Here is a 27,171-nt window from a genome sequence, read left to right on the forward strand (position 1 = left end):
TTTCTTTTTTTTTTGGCTGTGTCAGGTCTTTAGTTATGGCGCGTGGGCTCTGTAGTTTGCGGCACGCAGGCTCAGTAGCTGTGGCGTGTGGCTTAGTTGCCCCATGGCATGTGGGATCTTAGTTCCCCAACCAGGGATCAAACCCATGTCACCTGCATTGCAGAACGGATTCTTTACCACTGGACCACCAGGGAAGTCCCGTTTCCCTGAATTTCTGAAGCAGTTAAAAGTACCAATGGCCTTTGCAGAGCACCAATAGCCAAATTTCCTTTCTGGTCATTTTATCTACGTTTAGAAACAAATATACAGCACAGTCTCTTTGGGTCACCGTTCTAGGTAAATAATTAGAATAATTTCACTAAAATCTTTAGTTCCAATAAAATCCTAAAAGGTATGAATAATAAAGAAAAATCCTTAACCTGAGTTCTGATTTTTATCATTCGCAAAAAGCTTTTGTCTTACTGTTCTGTGGTATTTGAAACAAGAGCAATATATAATAATTATAAAAACTGTCTATATCCGCCATATTCCACGTGAGCACATTTATAATTGAAGGAGAATTTAAATTTTGTATGTAAACATCCAGCTTTTTTCTTTTCCTTCTTCAGCCGTGAAATCTGATTTAAGCTTATGGAGGTAAAAGTCAATAATGTTTAGGAATCCTTATTAATTAAAATGAAGAAAACCTGAGCTGTTTATAAACTTAACAGTACTTCTAATAATAATTATGAATGTTGTACTGTAACAAAACATAGGAACTCTGAAAATTTTGTTAAACAATGTTCATTAAAATATAATATAAATAGCTGTAACATTAAAAAATATCACATACCTACCACTACGTCTTTCTATTATTTTGGGGGAGGAGACAACAAGCTGTTTAGAATTTTATTTTGACAAACAGCTACAAAGTCATGAATTTTCATGGGCAGCTCTGGAGTAAACTTAAAGCATCCATAGTAACTCTTTTTACGATAAGGGTTAATAGATGGAGGCATCCAAATATGGAAGAATATCAATTAGTTATAGTCATTTCCATCAATATAAATAAACCACACCGTAAGCTGTAACTAAAAAAAAGCAAATAGTAAAATATATATTCCAATACTAACAAAAGAAGAAATTCTAATTTGTGCCTTGGTTCAAAAGAGAACAAACATATACTCTAATATGTATTAATATACAAAATCTAGGGACTTCCCTGGTGGAATGGTGGTTCAGATTTTGCCTGCCAATGCAGAGGACACGGGTTCGAGCCCTGGTCCAGGAAGATCCCACATGCTGCAGAGCAACTAAGCCCATGCACCACAACTACTGAACCTGCACTCTAGAGCCCACGAGCCACAACTACTGAGCCAGCATGCCGCAACTACTGAAGCCCACACACCTACAGCCTGTGCTCTGCAATGAGAAGCCACCACAAACGAGAAGCCCGCGCACCGCAACAAAGAGTAGCCCCTGCTCACCGCAACTAGAGAAAGCCCGCGCACAGCAACGAAGACCCAATGCAGCCAAAAAAACAAAACAAAACAAAACAAAACAAAAACAAAATCTAAATTATTACTGAAATGACTACATCCCATTAAGCTAACACATGCTGAATGCACGGTACCTGCATGTTGTCCTGTACCACGTGCTAGAATTTTACATATAGTTATTTATATCAAAAATTCTATGATGCTGGTAACCAGATTTTTTCCCCTTATGTATTGAACTTATTCACACTCCGCCTAAGCACCGAGGACACTGCTTTGTTCCCAACATGAGAATGCCAAACAAGATGAATAAAGAACAGGTAACTGAATTATTCATAGAAAGGAAGTCAAAGAAAAGAATGCCAAGGGGCAGGAAAGGGAGCAGTCTGCAGTGTTAAGTTTGAAAGATGACATGCAGAGAACCAAAAACAAAGAAAAAACATAGATCAGATAAAATACCTAGCCCTGGATCCAACAACGCAAAAAAAAGGAGGTAAAGGTTTTCCCTCATAAGAGGAGAAAAGAACAAGAAAATATTCTACTATTTTTCCCCACTTCTACTAATGTTCAAAACAGTTTCATTTACTGTTTTAAACAGTAACCCAAGACTAATCTAATCATAACTAATTTGGTGTTACTTTTGCTCTTGATTACTGCAGCAACATATTAGCATCTATGATTCTTTTTCTCAAGCTATTTGCAAATTTGGATATTCTGAACATATATTCACGTTACATGAGTATATCCATGTAAAGTGACAAGATTTTTAAAATTCTGATTGGTCTTCTCAAAATAGCTAAGAGGAGGAGAAAGAACTGCTTATTTATTATACAGGAAAATTACTTTAATCAGGATGGAACAAAAGTATCACCACGAATAAACAAAACCAAAGCTTATCGTATAGAAGTCATTCTCAACTGCGGCGGGCCGTTTCCGACCAGCAGAATAACGAGCCGCCACACGCAAGATTCTTCTCGTATCACACTTTATTGGAGCACAGCTTGGTTGAAGAAAGATGGAAGGAAGACCCCGCAATCCTAGAGCAGTCTGCTTATATAGGGATTAAGAACATGTGTCGCTCTGTGATTGGCTTTCGCCGATGGTGCGATTTGTGAGCCAGCATCGGATAGGTCGCTACTTTAAAACCTCATTAGTATACTTAGCGCAAGCGCAGTGGCCACAGGAAGGATGACTCAGCTTATTTCAGCTTCCTGCTGCGTAGCAGTTAGCTGACCGCGCCCTACATCTCCCCCTTTTTTATTTATTAGAACACCAAACAGAATGTAGCCCGTACAAGTGTTCACCTCATGATGTGCTCACTGTTCGAGGGCAGTTTTCTGTTGGCATGTTTGAGACTCAGAATAATGGCTGATTCCCTATAGAGGTGCGATGGCGACAAGGCCTCTCTGTGCAAGGGCAATCAGGACAATGAATGACTCCCTATAGAGGTGCAATGGCAACAAGGCCTCTCTGTGCAAGGGCAATCAGGACAATGGATGACTCCCTATAGAGGTGCAATGGCAACAAGGCCTCTCTGTGCAAGGGCAATCAGGACAATGAATGAATGACTCCCTATAGAGGTGCAATGGCAACAAGGCCTCTCTGTGCAAGGGCAATCAGGACAATGAATGAATGACTCCCTATAGAGGTGCAATGGCAACAAGGCCTCTCTGTGCAAGGGCAATCAGGACAATGAATGAATGACTCCCTATAGAGGTGCAATGGCAACAAGGCCTCTCTGTGCAAGGGCAATCATTTCGAATTATTCAGGGCGGAGAGCCAGGCTGCGGGAGAATCTCCTTCATTAATAGCCAGAAGTGCCTGAGTGAGCAGGACCCTATCTCGATGTGCCCTGATGCGCACACGACAGACCAACCAGAGACACAGCATAATCCCAAATACACAGCAGACTCCAAAGATTCCTACCCCCACCCACTCCCCAAAGGAGGAAAAGGCAGAAGAGAGCCAAGAGGCAAAATCTCCAAAGGCAACGGGCTCCAGCCCGGCAGCACTCAGTTGCACAATTTGAATAATCCTTTGTGGAATTCCAACTAATACAAAGACTTCGATTAAGCACAATTTGAATAATCCTTTGTGGAATTCCAACTAATACAAAGACTTCGATTAAGCACAATTTGAATAATCCTTTGTGGAATTCCAACTAATACAAAGACGTCGATTAAGAATCATCAGAACATCCAGCTCAGCATCTTCTCTGAAGTTTTCTTCAACAATTCTCGTCAGTCTTGATGGCACCCAGATCGGATCTTGATCCGACGGTTCACTCCGTGTGTCGAGTTCTGAATCGGTCCTCCATGCAGGGCGCGAAGTTCCCGGGTTTCGGCACCACTTGCGGCGGGCCGTTTCCGACCAGCAGAATAACGAGCCGCCACACGCAAGATTCTTCTCGTATCACACTTTATTGGAGCACAGCTTGGTTGAAGAAAGATGGAAGGAAGACCCCGCAATCCTAGAGCAGTCTGCTTATATAGGGATTAAGAACATGTGTCGCTCTGTGATTGGCTTTCGCCGATGGTGCGATTTGTGAGCCAGCATCGGATAGGTCGCTACTTTAAAACCTCATTAGTATACTTAGCGCAAGCGCAGTGGCCACAGGAAGGATGACTCAGCTTATTTCAGCTTCCTGCTGCGTAGCAGTTAGCTGACCGCGCCCTACACTCAACTAGTACCATCCAGTCATCTCCATCCCCCTAACCTTTGGCACGGGAGCATAATTTGGAGATGTGGAAGCACTTCTTTCATTTCCACAATGATTGAGGAGTGCTGTTAGCATCTAACAGATGGGGGGCAAGGATAAGATCTTCCTGCAATGGGGGAAACAATTCTGTACTATGAAGATCTGTACCACTGAAAATGCCAACAGAGCACTCACTGATAACCACTGTCCAATAGCATCCATTAATCATCTCCTGCTTTTTAAGGAATTAATAAGTTCAACATTCCCCCCTCTACAAAATATTTCGAAAAGTCAAAAAATACCATATATGGCCTCCCTGGTGGCACAGTGGTTAGGAATCCACCTGCCAATGCAGGGGTCATGGGTTTCAGCCCTGATCTGGGAAGATCCCACATGCTGTAGAGCAACTAAGCCTGTGAGACACAACAACTGAGCCTGTGTGCCACAACTATGAAGCCCATGTGCCTAGAGCCCATGCTGCACAACAAAAGGAGCCACTGCGATAAGAAGCCTGCAGAGATTGGAACAAAGATGGTGGAGTAGAAGGACGTGCTCCCACTTCCGCTTGTGAGAACAACAGAATCACAACTAGCTGCTGGACAATCATCAATAGGAATACACTGGAACTCACCAAAAAAGATACCCCACATTCAAAGACAAAGGAGAAGCCACAATGAGACGGCAGGAGGGGCATAATCACAGTAAAATCAAATCTCATAACTGGTGGGTGGGTGACTCACAGACTGGAGAACACTTACACCACAGAAGTCCACCCACTGGAGTGAAGGTTCTGAGCCCCATGTCAGGCTTCCCAACCTGGGGGTCTAGCAACGGGAGGAGGAATTCCTAGAAAATCAGACTTTGAAGCCTAGTGGGATTTGATTGCAGGACTTCAACAGGACTGGGGGAAAGAGAGACTCCACTCTTGGAGGGCACACACAAAGTAGTGTGCACATCGGGACCCAGGGGAAGGAGCAGTGACCCCAGGGGAGACTGAACCAGAACTACCTGCTAGTGTAGGAAGGTCTACTGCAGAGGTGAAGGATGGCTCTGTCTCACCATGAGGACAAGGACACTGGCAGCAGAAGTTCTGGGAAGTACTCCTTGGCATGAGCCCTCCCAGAGTCTGTTATTAGCCCCACCAAAGAGCGCAGGTAGGCTCCAGTGTTGGGTTGCCTCAGGCCAAACAACCAACAGGGAGGGAACCCAGCCACACCCATCAGCAGTCAAGTGGATTAAGGTTTTACTGAGCTCTGCCCACAAGAGCAACGCCCAGCTCTACCCACCACCAGTCCCTCCCATTAGAAAACTTGCACAAGCCTCTTAGACAGCCTCATCCACCAGAGGGCAGACAGCAGAAGCAAGAACTACAATCCTGCAGCCTGTGGAACAAAAACCACATTCAAAGAAAGACAGACAAGATGAAAAGGCACAGGGCTATGTACCAGATGAAGAAATAAGATAAAACCCCAGAAAAACAACTAAATGAAGTGGAGATAGGCAACCTTCTAGAAAAAGAATTCAGAATAATGATAGTGAAGATGATCCAGGACCTCGGAAAATGAATGGAGGCAAAGATTGAGAAGATGCAAGAAATGTTTAACAAAGACCTAGAAGAATTAAAAAACGAACAAACAGAGATGAACAATACAATAACTGAAATGAAAACTACACTAGAAGGAATCAATAGCAGAATAACTGAGGCAGAAGAACAGATAAGTGACCTGGAAGACAGAATGGTGGAATTCACTGCTGTGGAACAGAATAAAGAAAAAAGAATGAAAAGAAATGAAGACAGCCTAAGAGACCTCTGGGACAACACTAAATGCAACAACATTCGCATTATAGGGGTCCCAGAAGGAGAAGAGAGAGAGAAAGGATCAGAGAAAATATTTGAAGAGATTATAGTCGAAAACTTCCCTAACATGGGAAAGGAAATAGCCACCCAAGTCCAGGAAGTTCAGAGAGTCCCATACATGATAAATGCAAGGAGAAACACACCAAGACACATAGTAATCAAATTGGCAAAAATTAAAGACAAAGAAAAATTATTACAAGCAGCAAGGGAAAAACAAAAATAACATACAAGGGAACTCCCATAAGGTTAACAGCTGATTTCTCAGCAGAAACTCTACAAGCCAGAAGGGAGTGGCATGATACACTTAAAGTGATGAAAGGTAAGACCCCACAACCAAGATTACTCTACCCAGCAAGGATCTCATTCAGATTCGATGGAGAAATCAAAAGCTTTACAGACAAGCAAAAGCTAAGAGAATTCAGCACCACCAAACCAGCTCTACAACAAATGCTAAAGGAACTTCTCTAAGTGGGAAACACAAGAGAAGAAAAGGACCTACAAAAACAAACCCAAAACAATTAAGAAAATGGTAATAGGAACATACATATCGATAACTAAATTAAACATAAATGGATTAAATGCTCCAACGAAAAGACACAGGCTTGCTGAATGGATACAAAAACAAGACCCATATATATGCTGTCTACAAGAGAACCACTTCAGACCTAGGGACACATTCAGACTGAAAGTGAGGGGATGGAAAAAGATATTCTATGCAAATGGAAATCAAAAGAAAGCCAGAGTAGCAATACTCATATCAGATAAAATAGACTTTAAAATAAAGAATGTTACAAGAGACAAGGAACGACACTACATAATGATCAAGGGATCAATCCAAGAAGAAGATTATAACAATTATAAATACATATGCACGCAACATAGGAGCTTCTCAATACATAAGGCAACTGCTAACAGCTATCAAAGAGGAAATCGACAGTAACACAATAATAGTGGGGGACTTTAACACCTCACTTACACCAATGGACAGATCACCCAAATTGAAAATAAATAAGGAAACACAAGCTTTAAATGACACAATAGACAAGACAGATTTAACTGATATTTATAGGACATTCCATCCAAAAACAGCAGATTACACTTTCTTCTCAAGTGCACACAGAACATTCTCCAGGATAGATCACATCTTGGGTCACAAATCAAGCCTCAGTAAATTTAAGAAAACTGAAATCATATCAAGCACCTTTTCTGACCACAATGCTATGAGATTAGAAATCAATTACAGGGAAAAAAACATAAAAAACACAAACACATGGAGGCTGAACAATATGTTACTAAATAACCAAGAGATCACTGAAGAAATCGAAGAGGAAATCAAAAAATACCTAGAGACAAATGACAATGAAAACATGACGATCCAAAACCTATAGGATGCAGCAAAAGCAGTTCTAAGAGGGACGTTTATAGCTATACAAGCCTACCTCAAGAAACAAAAAACTCAAATAAACAATCTAACCCTTACACCTAAAGGAACTAGAGAAAGAAGAACAAACAAAACCCAAAGTTAGCAGAAGGAAAGAAATCATAAAGATCAGAGCAGAAATAAATGAAATAGAAACAAAGAAAACAATAGCAACGATCAATAAAACTAAAAGCCGGTTCTTGGAGAAGATAAACAAAATTGATAAACCATTAGCCAGACTCATCAAGAAAAAGAGGGAGAGGACTCAAATCAATAGAATTAGAAATGAAAAAGGAGAAATAACAACAGACACCACAGAAATACAAAGCATCCTAAGAAACTACTACAAGCAACTCTATGCCAATAAAATGGACAACCTGGAAGAAATGGACAAATTCTTAGAAAGGTATAACCTTCCAAGACTGAACCAAGAAGAAATAGAAAATATGAACAGACCAATCACAAGTAATGAAATTGAAACTGTGATTAAAAGTCTTCCAACAAACAAAAGTCCAGGACAAGATAGCTTCACAGGTGAATTCTATCAAACATTTAGAGAAGAGCTAACATCCATCCTTCTCAAACTCTTCCAAAATATTGCAGAGGAAGGAAAACTCCCAAACTCATTCTATGAGGCCACCATCACCCTGATACTAAAACCAAACAAAGATGCTACAAGAAAAGAAAATTACAGACCAATATCACTGATGAATATAGATGCAAAAATCCTCAAAATATGAGCAAACACCATCCAGCAACACATTAAAAGGATCATACACCATGATCAAGTGGGATTTATCCCAGGGATGCAAGGATTGTTCAATATACGCAAATCAACCAATGTGATACACCATATTAACAAATTGCAGAAGAAAAACCATATGATCATCTCAATAGATGCAGAAAAAGCTTTTGACAAAATTCAACACCAATTTATGATAAAAACTCTCCAGAAAGTGGGTAGAGAGGGAACCTACCTCAACATAATAAAGTCCATATACAACAAACCCACAGTAAACATCATTCTCAGTGGTGAAAAACTGAAAGCATTTCCTCTAAGGTCAGGAACAAGGATGTCCACTCTCACCACTATTATTCAACATAGTTATGGAAGTCCTAACCGCGGAAATCAGAGAAGAAAGACATACAAGGAATACAAATTGGAAAAGAAGCAGTAAAACTGTCACTGTTTGCAGATGACATGATACTATATGTAGAGAATGCTAAAGATGCCACCAGAAAACTACCAGAGCTAATCAGTGAATCTGGTAAAATTGCAGGATACAAAATTAATATACAGAAATCTCTTGCATTCCTATACACTAATGATGAAAAATCTGAAAGAGAAATTAAGGAAATACTCCCATTTACCATTGCAGCAAAAAGAATAAAATACCTAGGAATAAACCTACCTAGGGAGACAAAAGACCTGTATGCAGAAATCTATAAGACACTGATGAAAGAAATTAAAGATGATACCAACAGATGGAGAGATATACCATGTTCTTGGATTAGAAGAATCAATATTGTGAAAATGACTATAGTACCCAAAGCAATCTACAGATTCAATGCTATCCCTATAAAATTACTAATGGCATTTTTTACGGAACTAGAACAAAAAATCTTAAAATTTGTATGGAGACACAAAAGACCCCAAATAGCCAGTCTTGAGGGAAAAAAACGGAGCTGGAGGAATCAGACTCCGTGACTTCAGACTTTACTATAAAGTTATAGTAATCAAGACAATATGGTACTGGCACAAAAACAGAAATATAGATAACTGGAACAAGATAGAAAGCCCAGAGATAAACCCATGCACCTATGGTCAACTAATCTATGACAAAGGAGCCAAGGCTGTACAATATAGAAAAGACAGCCTCTTCAATAAGTGGTGCTGGGAATACTGGACAGCTACACGTAAAAGAATGAAATTAGAACACTCCCTAACACCATACACAGAAATAAACTCAAAACAGATTAGAGACCTAAATGTAAGACCGGACACTATAAAATTCTTAGAGGAAAACATAGGAAGAACACTCTTTGACATAAATCACAGCAAGATCTTTTTTGATCCACCTCTTAGAGTAATGGAAATAAAACCAAAAATAAACAAATGGGACCTAATGAAACTTAAAAGCTTTTGCACAGCAAAGGAAACCATAAACAAGATGAAAAGACAACCCTCAGAATGGGACAAAATATTTGCAAACGAATCAACAGACAAAGGATTAATCCCCAAAATATATAAACAGCTCATGCAGCTCAGTATTAAAAAAACAAACAACCCAATCCAAAAATGGGCAGAAGACCTAAATAGACATTTCTCCAAAGGAGACATACAGGTGGTGAAGAAGCACATGAAAAGCTGCTCAACATCACTAATTATTAGAGAAATGCAAATCAAAACTACAATGAGGTATCACCTCACACCAGTTAGAATGGGCATCATCAGAAAATCTACAAACAACAAATGCTGGAGAGGGTGTGGAGAAAAGGAAACCCTCTTGCACTGTTGGTGGGAATGTAAATTGATACAGCCACTATGGAGAACAGTATGGAGGTTCCTTAAAAAACTAAAAATAGAATTACCATATGATTCAGCAACCCCACTGCTAGGCATATACCCAGAGAAAACCATAATTCAAAAAGACACATGCACCCCAATGTTCATTACAGAACTATTTACTGCAGCACTATTTACTATTTACTATTTATAGTCAGGTCATGGAAGCAACTTAAATGTCCAGAGACAGATGAATGGATAAAGAAAATGTGGTACATATATACAATGGAATAGTACTGAGCCATAAAAAGGAACGAAATTGGGTCATTTGTTTAGACGTGGATGGATGTAGAGACTGTCATACAGAGTGAAGTAAGTCAGAAAGAGAAAAACAAATATCGTATATTAACGCATATATGTGGAACCTAGAAAAATGGTACAGATGAACCGGTTTGCAGGGCAGAAACTGAGACACAGATGTAGAGAACAAACGTATGGACAGCAAGCAGGGAAAGCGGCCGGGGTGTGGGGATGGTGGTGTGATGAACTGGGCGATTGGCACTGACAGGTATATACTGATGTGTATAAAATTGATGACTAATAAGAACCTGCTGTATAAAAAAATAAATACAATAGAATTTAAAAATTAAAGAAAAAGAAAAAGAAGCCTGCACACAATGAAGAGTAGCCCCTGCTCACTGCAACCAGAGAAAAGCCCACGTGCAACAACCAAGACCCAACGCAGCCAAAAATAAAATAAAATAAATTATATTTTTAAAAATACCATATAAGTAATCACAGATATCAGAGACTGTTATTTTATTAAATTATTCCAAAAATAAAGAAACAGTTACAATTTATATTGGTGTATATACACATTTTTAAAGACTCAACTTTAAATGAACTTTATCAGGTTAACCTGAATATGAAAGAGGAAAAAAAGTCTCTTTGGGAACTTACGGGGCCAAAAACAAGCCAGTTAATGACTGCCTTCATTAAAATTTTATGATCCGAAGAGATCAGCTGATCAATTACTGTTTTTAAAAAATAAATAATACACACAGAGTACAGGATGGTTTTGAAGGATTGGATGAATCCAGAATTTAAAATTAAGCCATTATCTCTAGCTCCACCTGTGACTGTCAGTTCAGTACCAGGTGGGTCCAATCCCTTTTGTTCACAAAAATGTTCCTGAAACATTAAGAACTTCATTTTACGTTCCTCCAAATTTTAACCCAATATTTAGGTATCTGGTCATGTCGAGTGTTGATGTCAACTATACATACCATTTAAATAACAATGTCTTGGCTACGTCCATTTTTCCTTGTTTATACTCCGCTATTGCCAGAGCTGTCAAGATATGAGCTTTGTCTTGCTCTGATTCAACAGTAGACAAGGCTCTCTCATAGGCTGTTACATAGAGTTGGAAACAAAAACAAAACAATATAAAAGCAATCCTGACTGACAAATGGTGGGATACTTCCTTTCCTAATACTATTTTTTTTTTTTTTTTTTTTTTTTGCAGTACGCGGGCCTCTCACTGTTGTGGCCTCTCCGGTTGCGGAGCACAGGCTCCGGACGCGCAGGCTCAGCGGCCATGGCTCACGGGCCCAGCCGCTCTGCAGCATGTGGGATCTTCCCGGACCGGGGCATGAACCCGTGTCCCCTGCATCGGCAGATGGACTCTCAACCACTGCGCCACCAGGGAAGCCCACCTAATCCTATTTTTTAAAAGGGTCTAACTAAAATTACATCTTATTGTTCCCTTGCTCTCAAGTGAATGGAATAAAAATTTAGAATATCTAACTTGGTTTAGCTGTTCCAAGGTGATTCTGGGAATATCATTTGGGTTATTATGTGGTATTTCTCAATTTCCTTCTTTAGAATCTATAGGCAGGTTTGAATTACTATCTGCAAAAGAAGTGGAGGTCTAGAGCCATTGAGGTATCACCCACATTCCCAGGTACAGACCAGCAACTCCATTAAGCAGTACTTAAAATGAGCTGCACACACATAGGCTGGGCCATATATGTGGAAATGCACTCAATAAGCATTTTTGGAGAAACCAAAATGTATTATTACTAACAATGGTTGAGGTCTTCATTTATCAGAAATGTATATTGGAACACTGTGGAGTAGTAAATACTTGCTTTCAAATGCTACCTTATACATGTACCCTAAGTGATATTGGGTCTGTTTCCTCATCTAAATAATAAAGATAAAATTCAGTTTGCAACACTGCTAAAAAGACTATTCATCATAATAACGTACTAAAGGAAGGAACAGTTAAAAAGTACCTCTTAACGTTCCTGACTTTTAGTCAGATTTTTAATAAACACTGCAACCCCTACCCCCATCTTAATATTACATCTTTCTGTATGTAAGCTCATCATGATTAAATTCTTCTCAGCTCTGGAAAAGTAGAAAGTATCCTTTAAGCAATGCACTTACCTTTGCTGCTCTCTTTATACAGACCCTTCATAAATAAAGCCAATCCAAAACCTATGATGTCTTCTAACTCCTCAAGGGGTGTTGACTTAAAAGCCTGGATAGCTTTATCATATTCACCAATAGAACTAAGAAGCAAAACATAACTTACTTTTAATATCGAAAATCATTTTGGCTTATATCATCAAAATTCAGAAATATTATTATACTAAAGCTCTTTTAACAACTTAACCTACTTCATCTATCAGTGTTAAAGCTGTAGAAAAGCCTCATATTAAAATAGAAGGCGTTATCACTTATTTCAAACAGGATGCACTAGGGGGATTTAACTTCACACTTTTAAATTATGTGTGAAAATGAACAGTTCTGCTGAATTACAAACTGTTTTTTTTAACAAACTTGAATTAAACTCTGTTATAAAAATAATTTCAAGTTGACTTTGATATAGAACTCTAATTTTTTAAGCTTAATATGTTAGTTAAATATTACCCTATGAGCATCTTTGACAAGCTTAGCAAGTCATAACCAAACTCAGCCTTCGGGTAAACTGTTTATCTGCACATCCATGTTTTTGGAGGGCATATAGATACACTAAAATCCCACAGACAAAACTATACATTATCTTTTTGGTATTTAATAGGAATAAAAGTAAAAATTGTTATACATGATACTAAAGTAGAATGCTTTTTAATAACAACAAAATAAAAAAACGTGTTTTGTTTACTTAAAAATGAAGAGAGGCTGCCACCACCTGGAACAGACTCACTGAACCTCTGAGACTCTGATTTCTGGTATCTATCACTATAATCAGAAACTGCTTCTATTTTTAAATCTTTTTCATAAAAGAAAAATCTTTTCATAAAATCTTTTTAATCTTGGAGGTGTGGATGGGAGCTAAAAATATAGGCAATATTTGCTTCTAAAATTAATTTTATGAAGGTGAAAGAATTTAAAAATCCATTAACTCAACTTTTGATAAATATTTAATGAAGGGAAGAGGACTACCTTAGATTGTTTATGGATACATACATGTATTTTTTTAATTAATTAATCTAATTTGTTTATTTTTGGCTGCACTGGGTCTTCGTTGCTGCGCATGGGCTTTCTCTAGTTGTGGTGAGCGGAAGTTACTCTACGTTGTGATGCACATCCCTCTCACTGCAGTGGCTTCTCTTGTTGTGGAACACCAGCTCTAGGCGCACAGGCTTCAGTAGTTGTGGCATGCGGGCTCTAGACCGCAGGCTCAGTAGTTGTAGTATACAGGCTTAGCTGCTCTGCGGCATGTGGGATCTTCCCAGACCAGGGCTCGAACCCGTGTCCCCTGCATTGGCAGGCAGATTCTTAACCACTGTGCCACCAGGGAAGCCCCCCATACATGTATTTTTAAAGTATTTTTTTTAATGAACACTATCTTCAAACATTTGATAACTTCTGTAGAGAAAAGAATGGAACTAGAGAAGGGCACAAGGGGCTTCAACTTTATTTGTAACTTTTTTTTTGAAAAAGAAACCTGAAACCTATTAGCAGAATTTTAAGATCTGTTATATCTGAATGGTGACTATTCAGTAAATTATGCTCCATACTCTATTGCTATGTTTTGCATGTTTAATATATTTCATAATAGAAACAAATTAAAAAGAAATCAGATGACCTATTTTCAATGGGAGGTATAAATTTTCTTCTAAAACAGTTACATTATATGAAACATCTAACTAAAGAGAACAGAAACTTTGCTCCATACAGTTTCTTACAACAAATGTTGGAACTGACAGAGCTCTATCAACTCCTAAACACAATGATTTAAAAGAATTAAAAGGAGAAGCAATCAAAACAGGGAAAATTTTCTGTCTGTAGATATGATTCAGTTACACGGTTATAAAAGAAATGAACTGGCTACTTCCGATTTCTACTATGTAGCTCCTTAAAAGATGTAGGTACTAATCCCAAAATATCAAACTATAGTTCTAATAATGTGTTTCAAACTGGAACATTCAATTTTGGGGCAGCTCTCAATTTGAGGAATGCCTCCTTGAGCCAAAAGTCTTCCTCCCATTAACACTCCTACTGTCCCAACCGAGTCCTATCCTCTGAAACAATTGGTTTCCAGCCTATTTTTTTTTTCAGTCTTTTTTTTGAAGTCGGGAAGTCTTCGAGACTCTGAAGAAAGTGATATTGCTCCCTCCCCACCCCCAAAATGCACACATACAAAAATTTTTGTGTACTATCTCAAAAGGGTTTCTGGACCCTTAATCCCACCCCCAGTTTAAGAATATACATCAAATCAGAATAAATCGAATCCTCTTCCAATTAACTAGGCTTCTACTATTAGAAACAGTAACTACCTCTCCTGTCTAGTTCACAAACATCAGTTCTAAACCTGGTCCTCACAAAGGACACTGGGACTAGGGGTCATTACAGGGACAGTAAACTGTTAACACAGCTTGGTACAGTGGGAATGATGTATCCTGGGGGAATGTCATCATCGTACTCATTCATACACAACCCGCTACTCTGGAAACTGGTCATCACTTCACTAGCCCCACAGCTTTCACCAGAAAAACCTGTTAGGTTCATGGAATTAATGGGTAAAAATATGCTTACCATAACAATCTGCCATAATTTCTTATTGTAACATTATAAGCATCTCTGTCTTCTGCAGTCTGTAACAACAAAATTGCCCTTTAAAAAAAGGACAAGGTATTTTAAATTATCTACGTGCAATAGCATTCTTTTACTCTTCCTCCTTAACTGAATCTACAGATTTTTGTTTTCTTCATTTAATTCCACTAATTATTTAACTAGTTCCATAACAGCTTATTTATATTTTATTAAACTGGTACCACAAAAGCACTTAATAGATTTTAGATTGTCAGGAAAATAATAAAAAGTGACCTCTTAATAAGAGAAATTACTTACCATACTTGAGCTTTAAATATTCCAAAGATTTTAATCTAAACATGGGGAACAACTGGGTTGATGTTTTAAAGTTTTGACATATTTGAAGTATACAGAATTTGAAGTACATAGTATACTCTTAAAATTATTTATATACTAGAAGTTTGAGGTAGGAAGCCAGGAAATTGAGTGCTTTCATGTGCGTTTTCCTGCTACATACAGAAAGATATTTAGGCAATAATGAATTCAGAGAAGGGAATGAGTCATCAGGAGTCCCAAGAGGCTTAAAATAAATACAACAACATGCTGACAGCCCGTATTTTTACCTTCTCATGCTCAGTCCCCTTTGGGCAAGCAGGGAAATGTCTCAACAACCAAAGCAGTTGGATATTTAATGACTTTTTTTTTTCTGTTAAAGATTAGCCAGGGAGAAATAGCCAAGAAAAGCTTTTAATGCCCCTGATGTTACATGAAAAACAAAAATTTGCCAGAGAAGTCTAAAAGACAGTATTACAGAAACAGTATCATATTAAAGACTGTACCTGTGGTTATATTTATACCTAATTTGTAATTTCAAGTCTCAAATACTTGTTTAAGGAGAAAACAACAGTGGTGATCAGTCAAGAAAGAGTGGTGTATACCCAAGTGACTATAGAGTTGCCATTTTAAGCAAAGGTATAACCAGTGTTACACTCACAATATTTGTAATTATAATGTATACCGAAAAAAGTAGCAAGCATTCTAAAGCTGCCTAGTTTTCTCTGTTTAAAAATCCTGCTCACTGTTGTATCCTATCAAATTTCTATTTTCTTTATTGGTAACTTTATTGTAACGTTGAAAGAAATAGAATTGTGGGTTTTCATAAACCTCTCTCCACATACACCTGGCAAAATAACTTCTTGATTATACAGCCTCCAGTACCATCTAGTGATTACTTCTTTAACTACAGAGAGATCCATCCAAGGATGGCAAAGCATTTGGGACACCTCGATTATTTATTATCTGACAAGGCTTCTTCTAAATATCTGTTTATTTAGATTTAGGGCAGTGATGTGCCTCAGAGGTTAGGCAATCAGGTCTTTTAACTTTTCGTCTAGTGCTCATGAGATCAACAGTGATTTTCTTATTCACAGATCGATTAATTTTTTTTTAATTTTTATTTATTTTTGGCAGCGTTGGGTCTTTGTTGGTGCGCGCGGGCTTTCTCTAGTTGTGGCAAGCGGGGGCTACTCTTTGTTGCGTTGCATGGGCTTCTCATTACAGTGGCTTCTCTTGTTGTGGAGCACAGACTCTAGGTGCATGGGCTTCTGTAGTTCTGGCATGCGGGATCAGTAGTTGTGGCTCGCGGGCTCTAGAGCGCAGGCTCAGTTGTTGTGTCTCACGGGCTTAGCTGCTCTACGGCATGTGGGATCTTCCCGGACCAGGGCTCGAACCCGTGTCCCCTGCATTGGCAGGCAGATTCTTAACCACTGTGTCACCAGGGAAGCCCCACAGATCAATTAATTTGTAGAGAATAAAACTTCAAGTTGATTTCATTTCCTCTCACTCTCCCGGCTGGTCGTCTCACTCAAGCACGCTGTCCTTGTTTCTTCAATATACCAAGTCCACTCCTGCTTCAGAGCACTTGTTCTTGCTGTTCCTTCTGCCTGGAATGCTCTTTCCCTGATAACCAAACGGCTTGTGGCCTCGCTTCATTCAGGTCAGGTCTTAATTGCCTCCTTAGGAAACCTACCTCTTAAACCTATCTCAAATTTGCTGCTTGCCTCTCTAGTGTCTAGCCCTTTACTTTGATTTTCTTTCCTAGCAACTGTTACCATCACAGATGTTTATTAGCTTACACTAGCTTAACTCACTGCTAAATTGCCACTGCCAAGGACACTGCTTGACACATAGCAGTTTAACAAATATTTACTAAATGAATAAATACGATATAGTAGACATTAAAGTGATTCAAAATAACATGTAATTTTTTCTCATGCCTTAAATCTCATTTCTTCTCTGAATAAACACATGTCTTTAATAATAAAGCGAGACAAACTGTAAAGGGACAGATTTTTCTAAAACCTGAGAGGTTTTCTGGTTTGGTTTTTATTTTTTTTCTCTCTCTGTCTCTCTCTTCCTCTCTTTCTCTCAGGTTGAGCAACAGAAACGAAAATATAGCTGAAAATTTAGAACTGTATCTTTTCATATACAAAATGTAATAATAATAAATAATGAAAGATCAGGAAAAGAATCAGAACATTTTATTAGTACCTTCTTCATGAAAATGAAACTATATCTTAAAAAGGCCAACTGACAAATAAGGACCACATTTCAATTAAAGGGAGCCTTTACCTCTGGTATGCATCTGCTGCTTCCTTCTTCAGTTGTAGATGTTCATTTAAGTAACCCAACATTGTGAAAGCTGGAGCATAATTCTGAATTCTTTCTGGAAATCCAAAAATATCTTTTCTTTGCATGTGCATAATGGTTGTGTTTGTAAAATATGAGTTTTATTTTCAACATTTTAAACACTAGATTATTTCCTGAGGTCATGGGCATTGCTAAGAATAGTAGTCTGATTTTATCCTGACTATAAAATACCAGTAATCATTTCAGAACTCTTTTAAATTACTGAGTAACATCTATAGTTACATATGGCTTCTACTTATGTTTTAAAGTTTAAACACTTTTTTATTCCCAAAGGTATAACAATTTGAAATCATAGCTCATGTTAAAATGGGTCATTTGAATTGTAAGGAAATCCAGTTCTTTGGCTAGTCACTTAAACCTTCCTGGGATTAAATTTAGCAACAATTTCTCTTGGTGGTTCTGTTCCAATTTCTATGTATTTTTTAAAAAATTCAGTACTGTACTCTAGAAACAGAAGATGATTTGGGCACTTTCAGTGTAGTATTTTGAATTCTAATGTCAAAAAACATCATATATCATCTACTAATGTGCAAAGGAGAAAAAAACACATCTGATCAACTTGTGTTGGGAAGCAAGCCTTCAAATCTCTTAAACTGTTTAACAGAGTAGAGTATAATCACATCTTATGTGATGGTTAGGTTCTAACTGTCAAAGCATAAGGTAAAAATCACACGGTTAAAATGATTCCTGCAAAATTCTTAGGTCATGACACAAGGAGAAGGTCACCAAACTGAGTCAAATTAAGAGGAGACCCATAACCTTCATCCACTCTCACCCTGAGGCCAACGGTCAGCAGGACAAATGATTTATCTGCATTTTCTCTTGTCCCCCCTCTCTCTTTTCTGCTTCTAAATTAATATTTTTTTGGTCAAGCACATATAATTGAATTTGTTAAATGAATATATGATACGGCTCCACTACAGACTCAAAAACCTAGCTATTTATAACTGTCAGAGACTGTTTGTTGTTCTAGGTATCTGAATTTTGCAGACAGCTAAAAATTTACCTCTTTATGTAAACCCTTCACAAATGTTTCCCATTCTGTAAGGAAACTTATCAATAAAATTTCTGATCATACACTTTCTCAGAGGCTCTAGGTATTCATTAGAGTCATTCATTTGGGCACACTGCATAACATTTTAACGTCCTGAAGTGCTGATGTTTATAAATGAACTGCCTTCTGCTCAAGTGCCCCAGGCTCAATGCAGGAAGAGTATTACCATCCTGCATATTACAATGATGAGGCATTTTCTCCTCTGCTTTTCAGTTTATCTGATTCTTCATATTATTCAACTGTCAATATTACTGCTTAAACGCCTTGCTTCTTTATTAGAATTTTGTTGAGGGATAAATAAGATGCTAGTGAAACTAATATTTCTTGAGCATCTAGGATATGCCAGGTACTCTGCATAACATTTTATATGTATCATCTCATTAAACCCTAAGCAATAGATACTTTCACTCTTGGATTATAGGTAGGAAAACTAAAATTCAATTTGGTAATAAGCCCAAGGTTTCATCATGGCTACTAAGTGGTGGAGCTGAGACTACACCCAATGTTAGTTTTATTAAGGAAGAAAGTTATTACAATAGATGGCTAATTAAATTTCACCATTCTGTCCTTTTCCTAAGCCTAAACATTTCCAGTATGTTGAAGAAAGATTAGGTGTTAAAGTGGGACGTTAAAGGCACTGGGTTTGGAACTTAAAGCATATTACCTCATTGAATTCTCACATCTCTGCAACCTCAGTATTATTATCTCTACTTCCCAAGATTAACAGAAGTTAAGGCAAGTAAAATACTTGGCCTAAGACTGCAGAGAAAGTAAACAGCAGAGCTAGAACAGCAGCAACTCAGGACCATTAGGCTCCAAAATGCTTCCTACTACAACATGGAAATCACTTCTACCTTGAATCAATAGGTAATAACAATTTTCAGCACTCTTCAAAAATCTTTAGAAAAGTTTAAAAAGCAGAATACTTGGCCGTGGGGGGGAAAGGGCAAATTCATGTCTTAAGGAGCTAATATTTAATTTGGAATTAATTTTAAATTTAATTAATTTAAATTCTTTAAATTATCTCAACAATTCTTCATGTATCTTGCCATTGTATAACAGGTGCCTTACCTGTGTATTTACTCAAAACCACTTGTGCTGCTGGAATTGCATTCATCTGGAGGATGTTGTACTGGTACAGCTCCGTGTCTCTGTTGCTTTTATCTTGCAATGTTGTACAGACCCAATACGCATAACCTATTGCTCCCTCCGTCTGTAAAAAGGCCAAAATTAACAAGTAGACACAGGGTAATAAATCTTCCAAGAAAAATTAAGAAATGAAACAATGTACTTCAATACAGTAAATATCACATCTTAGTCTTCTAAGTCAACTGGTAAGTGCCTTTAAATAAAGGGTCACTATGATACAACACAGCTAAGAACATATTTAAATCACTTGCTTCAAACCTAAGTAGAAGAATCAAGCAGGATAAATAAAGGGGAAAAAACAGAGCCCCTCCTGATGGGTTGGTTTGCTTCTTCTCAGCATCATTTCCATAGGTCAAACAAATAATTACCAATCAAAAGAATTCTAAAACACTTTCATAAATAATCGAGAAATGTCAACCAAGTCTAGTATTTATCTCATTTTTTTTTGTATTAATAGTTAACTCCTTTTTATTGCTTAGCATTCCGTAGGTATGGACGTACCAGTTTGTTTGTTTTTTTAACATCCTTATTGGAGTATAATTGCTTTACATTGTTGTGTTAGTTGCTGCTGTATAACAAACTAAATCAGCTATAAGTACACATATATCCCCATATCCCCTACCTCTTGCGTCTCCCTCCCACCCTCCCTATCCCACCCCTCCAGGTGGTCACAAAGCAGAAGCTGATCTCCCTGTGTTATGCGGCTGCTTCCCACTAGCTATCTATTTTACATTTGGTAGTGTATATATGTCCATGCCACTCTCTCACTTCGTCTCAGCTTACCATTCCCCCTCCCCATGTCCTCAAGTCCATTCTCTACATCTGTGTCTTTATTCCTGTCCTGCCCCTAGGTTCTTCAGAACCTTTTTTTTTTTTAGATTCCATATGTATGTATTGGCATATGGTATTTGTTTTTCTCTTTCTGACTTACTTCACTCTGTATGACAGACTCTAGGTCCATCCACCTCACTACAAATAACTCAATTTTGTCTCTTTTTATGGCTGAGTAATATTCCATTGTATATATGTGCCACATCTTCTTTATCCATTCATCTGTCGATCGTGGTTTGTTTTTAGAGTCTCAGTTTCTATTCTACATGACTACTTCATCTATTGAATCCCAATGTCATTTCTTCATCAGCTCTTTAATGACAGTTCAATCTGTTTTTTAAGAAAGAATGAAGAGTAGGGACAACTGCTATCATTAACATCTGATACCACTATGTATTCAATTTCTCAAGAAGGACAGTACTTTATTCATTAATGAATCCTGAAGAATGCTCAAATTCTTACGTGCATACTGAGTTCTGTAGTGTGCCTGAAGAGATCCATGGTGTCATAACTTCCAACTGTCTCTGCAATTAGAGCCTATAAAAGGAAAAGGGAGGCTCTTAATGTGTTTAAAAGGACTACTACTACTACTATTACTACTACCACTACTCCTACTAACAATAATAATAAATGAAACTCTTTGGAGGAACCAAAGGTTTACTAGCTGTGCTTAAAAGCAAAGTTAACTTCTTTTTCAATCTTGGCTACCGTATTCCCATGGCTCAGAGGACCAGAATGACTTGTTAAATTAGCCCTTAAGCTGACAGATGCTTGCAGAACTCCATTTGCAACCAGGGAGTTAGTGAAATAATCCACGTAAAATTCCTCAGAACGCTGATAAAGCTATGCTACCTCCTCCCTTCCCTCCCCCCAATCTATTCATACTGGTATTTGTCTGGATTAGAGTTGTTAACCACAGGGTCCCCTCAGATTCAGCTGGAAAGCTTTTAAAAAGGAGATCCTCTCCCCTAGAAATCTAGCTTCCATAGATCTGGGTAGAGTCTCATCATGTTTATTTTTTAAAACTGCCTCAGGATTTTAAATATTATATCTATGCCACTGACTTCATAGATTATGTGACAGTTAAAATTACTTTCAAGCTCATCTATCTTTTATAGAAAGCAGGGTTTTTTTTTTAGTTATCATACATTACTAATTAAGAAATTAATATTAAGCCGCACTCTATTGTTACCATTTTATTTAAATCTACTAATTACCTCCTGAAATAAATTATTTTTAAGAACAGAAATAATTTAAAAATAAGAAAAGGGACTTCCCTGGTGGCACAGTGGTTAAGAATCTGCCTGCCAATGCAGGGGACACGGGTTCGAGCCCTGGTCTCGGAAGATCCCATAAGCCACGGAGCAACTAAGTCCGTATGCCACAAATACTGAACCTGCGCTCCAGAGCCCGCGAGCTACAACTACTGAGCCTGCATGCCACAACTACTGAAGCCCACGCTCTGCAACAAGAGAAGCCACCGCAATAAGAAGCCCACGCACCGCAACGAAGAGTAGGCCCCGCTCGCCGCAACTAGAGAAAGCCCACGTGCAGCAATGAAGACCCAATACAGCCAAACATAAATAAAATTTAAAAAATAAATAAATAAAAATAAGAAAAAAAATACTTAAGTGACTCTGATGAGCAACTCAGACCTACTGACCTACAGCAGTGCTACTCAAAGTGAAGGCCCTGGACCACCAGCATCGTCCTCAGTTGGGAGCAGTTATAAATGCAAATTCTCAGGCCCCCTAGGTCCAAAACCTTACATAGAGATTAGTGTAGTAATGCCACTGCTCCCAGATGCTACCACAGCTAAGGGCAACAGGAGTTTGCCTTTCCTAACTTTGCATGTTTCACCGATTAACTAGAATCAGACCCAAGAGTCAAAGTATAAGAGAAGATATCTAATCCCTGATTAATGATTTTCTAATAGGGATGATGCTCCCACTAGTCTCTGAACTGAAACAATCAACCACTTACTAATTTATTACAACTTCTCAACTAGACAAGACCTTGGAGGCCACTCAGGCCAATCTCCTTCTTTTTCGGGTAAGAAAAATGAAATCCAGAAGTGATATGTTAAGGTAAAACAATTAGTAAGTGACAGACTCAGACTAGTAACCTGATTCCTATTTGGCAGTACAAAAATCTAAACTTTGCTGGGCGGGGGTGGGGGGGGGGCACTCATAAACAAGTACCAGATCAAATATGAAGATTTTACAGAAAATGAGAAAACATAATCAAAATGATCTTGTAAATGTTCATTTTTTTGATAAATGTATATTAACAGAGTTCTAGGTTTATTTTTTAAGAATAATAATGGCAGAATGATGGTGTTCAAAGCCCCTCAAATCAAAGCTTAATCATTACAAGCTGTATGACCTTGGGCATGATACGTGGGATCTTTTAGCTTCAGCTTCCACACACAAAGAGCCTAGCACAGCAACTGGCACAAAGTAAGCCCTCAAATGCTATCATTATTATCAGTGTTGTTTATATTGACACGTTATTTATACCACTTTCTATTAACATGTTAGTTATAAAACAGATTATTAATAACTATATGTTATATATCTTACTTGTCCAATCCAGCACATTAAATAAGATGGATCAAGGGATTGAGCCATTTTGAAAGCTTCATGAGCTTGCTAGGAAAAAAAGGCAAAAAATAACAAGCCATTTTATAAACTTTATATTAAAGCATTTATATTTAAAAAGCATAAGAGAATAAGAAAAGCCAGACTTGTAAACATAAATACAAATGAACCTAAAACTTCACTGTTTAAGCACAATTGGCAATGCTTACAACTATGTCTTAAATATAGTCCTGAAAGAGTCCCGGATTCAACAGATTTCTCTACAGGCTTAGGGATTCTGGTCCTCAATGAAAGGGCACTGTAGGTGTCTACCTCATAGCCTGCAGAACTTTGAACGAATTACCCATCTATTTGCTAAGCCACAGGTCTGATGGAAATAATTAGAGAAGGCTGAATCTATTCCCCTCTCTTGGAGCTCAACTGGGAAGATAAAAACTACCAACAAGTGAGGTCTGAGACCTGCTACTGGGTGAAAGGAGTGGTCAACATAAATCTGAGCTAAACAGGAAACTTTCAAGTTACCCCACTTGGACACTTTAAATCATATGCTTTTTTTTCTGCTACAAAGAATAACTTATTATACGCTGCTTTGTATTGTTTTCCCAATAATCTATCTATGTGTGGCAGGAAACAGTCTTTTTTTCTCATAAGAAGGTAAGCTCATGGACAACAACTGCACCACACTACCACAAAACCACATTCGTAGCTTATTAACTAAGACTTATCTTTGTTTAAATTTTAAAAAAATATTTTCACATATTTTAAGATCCAAATTAATATTTTTCTTCATTCTATTTACAATCTTCTAAAGCAATCTCTGCAGTGACTTCACGTATCCCTGAGAATACCACTGAAGCTATTTTAAAAGGATGATATTTAATATACTGGCTGAAACACAAAACAGTACAGATGTGCTATTATATATAGATTTGTGGAAACTTCTAAACATGACCTATAAACATGCTCCCCATTACTGTAGTTCCAATTCTCTATATACAACTCTTCACGTATGACAATTTACACCGTGGCATGTAAAGGGATTAATATCTGCTAAAGCCAAATCTAAATTACCAAGCAAAGGTTAAATTTAAGTTTCTACAGAGTACTAATAAATGCCCTTACTTCATCACCCCACCCCCAACACAGCCTACATGGGACTCCTCTTAACGTGTAAAAGATAAAAAGAAGCACACCCAAATAATTCATAACAGAATTATTTTAATCTCCAAATGAAAAAAACCACATAATTATAAAACCAGAAATTTCTTGTGACATGAAAAGGGAAATCTTACACATTCATTATTCAATATAATAAAGTGAATGCTATCAATGATCTAGCATATTAGAGAGCATGCTGGATAGATAACAATGTGCCAAGTATTTCTCCACAACAAGTTAAGCTATTAGGAAGAGGACATATATAGAAAATGTTCTTTACTTTTAATAGGACAAAACAGACAATATATGTACCTCAATCTTTTCATTTGCAAGGTATAACACTCCCAAGTTGGTCCATGCAACAGCATTCTAAAAAACACACATATACAAAATTAGGTCCCTTGTCTACATAGCAGTCTCAGAAAATCATTAACACTAAATTTTGAAGTTATTTTGCATAGACAGAGACACGTAACACTCACAATTTGTTCTGATTGGATTGATTTGATGAAACAGTGCTGAGCAAGGGCATAATTTCTAATACCTGAAAAATACAGATTTCAATAAAACTGAACTTTACTGCCTGAAAACAGGCAATCTTCTAAAAATATTGAAGTGTTACTCAATTCTTACCACTGTAACATGAAACTACACCAAGAGCATTCCAGTATAAGTGATTATTACTGTCAAGTCTCACAGCCTTTTTCAGACACTGAAAAGTAAAAGTAGATAAATTTTTCTTAGAATATCAGCATTTATATCAAGGTAAGTGTGGTTTTATGTGAAAACACTACAGAATTTACTTTATCAAAAGCATCTTTCAGAAAAGCCCTTAGTTTTTTTAAAAGTTTATGAAAAATTTCTCAAAACCATACATGCAAAGATTTCTCCAATAGCTCCTGAAGATCATTCGACTTGCTGCCTGTTTCTGCTAGATGTTGTGCTTGGCGATAATAATTAATTCCAAGATCACACCACGTGTTAGATGTAGACATCAGTTTTAATGCACGACCATAACACCTATAGAAATATAAAAGTGAATGTTATATTGTGTTATGATGTTCTAATTCGATTTGAATGTCATCCACTGGCAATCATTGTAAATTACCTTCCTCCAAGATGGAGGAGCTCATTTTTCTTTAATACTTGTTTTCCTTCTTTCTGACCTAGGAGGACTCCTAAGACACTAACATTCACTTTAGATAGTGAGACAGCATACAGACTGGTACAAGCATCCCCAATTAGCTTCCAAAGGCAAGACACATCAGCTCGATGTTGCAGAGCCCTAAAAAAAAGAAAAGGTGTGATTCTTACAAATTATTTCCAAAACGTATGGCGTTTATCTCCCTCACTACTACATACAATTAAAACAGAAAAAGTATACATACAATTTTGATTTAGTTCCTTAGCTAAATGCAGCAAATGCTTTACTGAATTCCTTCTAGCCATCTTATATCTTATCACCTCCTTATTATGAAGAAAGGAAGAGGGGAAGGAGAAGAAATTGACTATTTTAAGTGACAGAAACTTTGCAAACATTTCTTTGGTACTCTTTATCATTTTTCTTAGAAGCAGCAGAAATCACATAAATAAATCAATAAATTTTCCAGGACCAATTTACCTTTAATACTGAATTTTTTAAATTATGCTTTTTGTGTTTGTCTATTTAAACAAAAAGCAAAGCAGTAAAGTTGGTAACTGTCTCATAGTTGATTATTATAAACTTAAGTTTTGCTTGAAGATCTTCCTTCACATATTAAAAAAAAAAAAGGACTAGTAAATATAAAATATATTTGGTAGTCCAAATGATTTTTACTCTCTGAGATCAAGAATACCAAAAATCTAAATATGAGAATGTGAAAAACCGTATTTATTGAAGCAAGAAAGACTCAGTGGACAACCTCAAAAAGTAAATAAAAATATTAATTACAGTGATAAAGGGCACTTCTTTTTAGAATGAGAAAATCTCAGTTATTCATTTCTCTTCACTTTTCTCTTCTCAAAATCTTACAAATAAAACACAGCAATTTCTCAATTAAGCCAAGTCTCGATAATCAGCTATCACAAACAGCTATGTTGCTGGCAGATGGGCAAGCAGATGGAACATTTTTCATAGCCTTTTCTACTCATGGAGTCCAGCCAAAAATCATTTTTCAATGTCTTCCTGAGAAACAAGATTAATTACTGCAGTCATCACTGAAAGCCCACTGTGAGGATCAGGAGGAAGGACACTATTTGTAGCTCTTTTGCCTAAATATCTTAGTGTAATTTCTAAACTTGACAGCAGGAAAGAAGAAAACAGAGAGGAAAACAGAAAAGAAAACACTGGCAATTTTAGCAACCTAAACTCTTATCTCCTTTTAAGTTCAATAAAAAATAAAATATCTGTAAAGTGAAATAACTTCTATCACCCTTACACTAGAACTGTGGTAGTGTGAACTTTAAGTCTAGAAGTAAAGTAAATATAAATGTGGGAATATCACTTTAAAAGTTTTGTATACCTCCTCATAATTAGTTGTGAGTGTTATCCAGAACAAAATTTCCCAGACTCAGAAAGGCAGTATTTGTAGCTGAAGTATCATCACTCAAAGGTTCACATTTACCCTTAAATACTAGTTCAAACAAATTACACCCCTCTTCACAATACCTTCCTTTGGAAAGAGCTAT

At 37.4% G+C, this 27,171-nt stretch overlaps 1 protein-coding gene across 14 annotated transcripts in view; it reads right to left on the reverse strand.

Moving 5' to 3' along the window:
* Nucleotides 1-27,171, reverse strand: part of SKIC3 (SKI3 subunit of superkiller complex) — a 158,268-nt gene that overhangs the window by 24,955 nt on the left and 106,142 nt on the right. For all 14 annotated transcript variants that reach the window (XM_073802325.1, XM_073802327.1, XM_033853030.2 and 11 more), the window contains 12 exons: nucleotides 25,613-25,789; nucleotides 25,380-25,524; nucleotides 25,138-25,216; nucleotides 24,987-25,048; nucleotides 24,817-24,873; nucleotides 23,329-23,397; nucleotides 21,209-21,283; nucleotides 19,838-19,979; nucleotides 17,635-17,728; nucleotides 15,007-15,084; nucleotides 12,409-12,533; nucleotides 11,244-11,367 (listed from right to left, as the gene is read on the reverse strand). In XM_073802325.1, coding sequence (XP_073658426.1) covers nucleotides 11,244-11,367; nucleotides 12,409-12,533; nucleotides 15,007-15,084; nucleotides 17,635-17,728; nucleotides 19,838-19,979; nucleotides 21,209-21,283; nucleotides 23,329-23,397; nucleotides 24,817-24,873; nucleotides 24,987-25,048; nucleotides 25,138-25,216; nucleotides 25,380-25,524; nucleotides 25,613-25,789 — 1,227 coding nt within the window. The remainder of the gene's footprint in view (nucleotides 1-11,243; nucleotides 11,368-12,408; nucleotides 12,534-15,006; nucleotides 15,085-17,634; nucleotides 17,729-19,837; nucleotides 19,980-21,208; nucleotides 21,284-23,328; nucleotides 23,398-24,816; nucleotides 24,874-24,986; nucleotides 25,049-25,137; nucleotides 25,217-25,379; nucleotides 25,525-25,612; nucleotides 25,790-27,171) is intronic.

Source organism: Tursiops truncatus, chromosome 3, assembly GCF_011762595.2.
Source record: "Tursiops truncatus isolate mTurTru1 chromosome 3, mTurTru1.mat.Y, whole genome shotgun sequence".
NCBI classification, from domain to species: Eukaryota; Metazoa; Chordata; class Mammalia; order Artiodactyla; family Delphinidae; genus Tursiops; species Tursiops truncatus.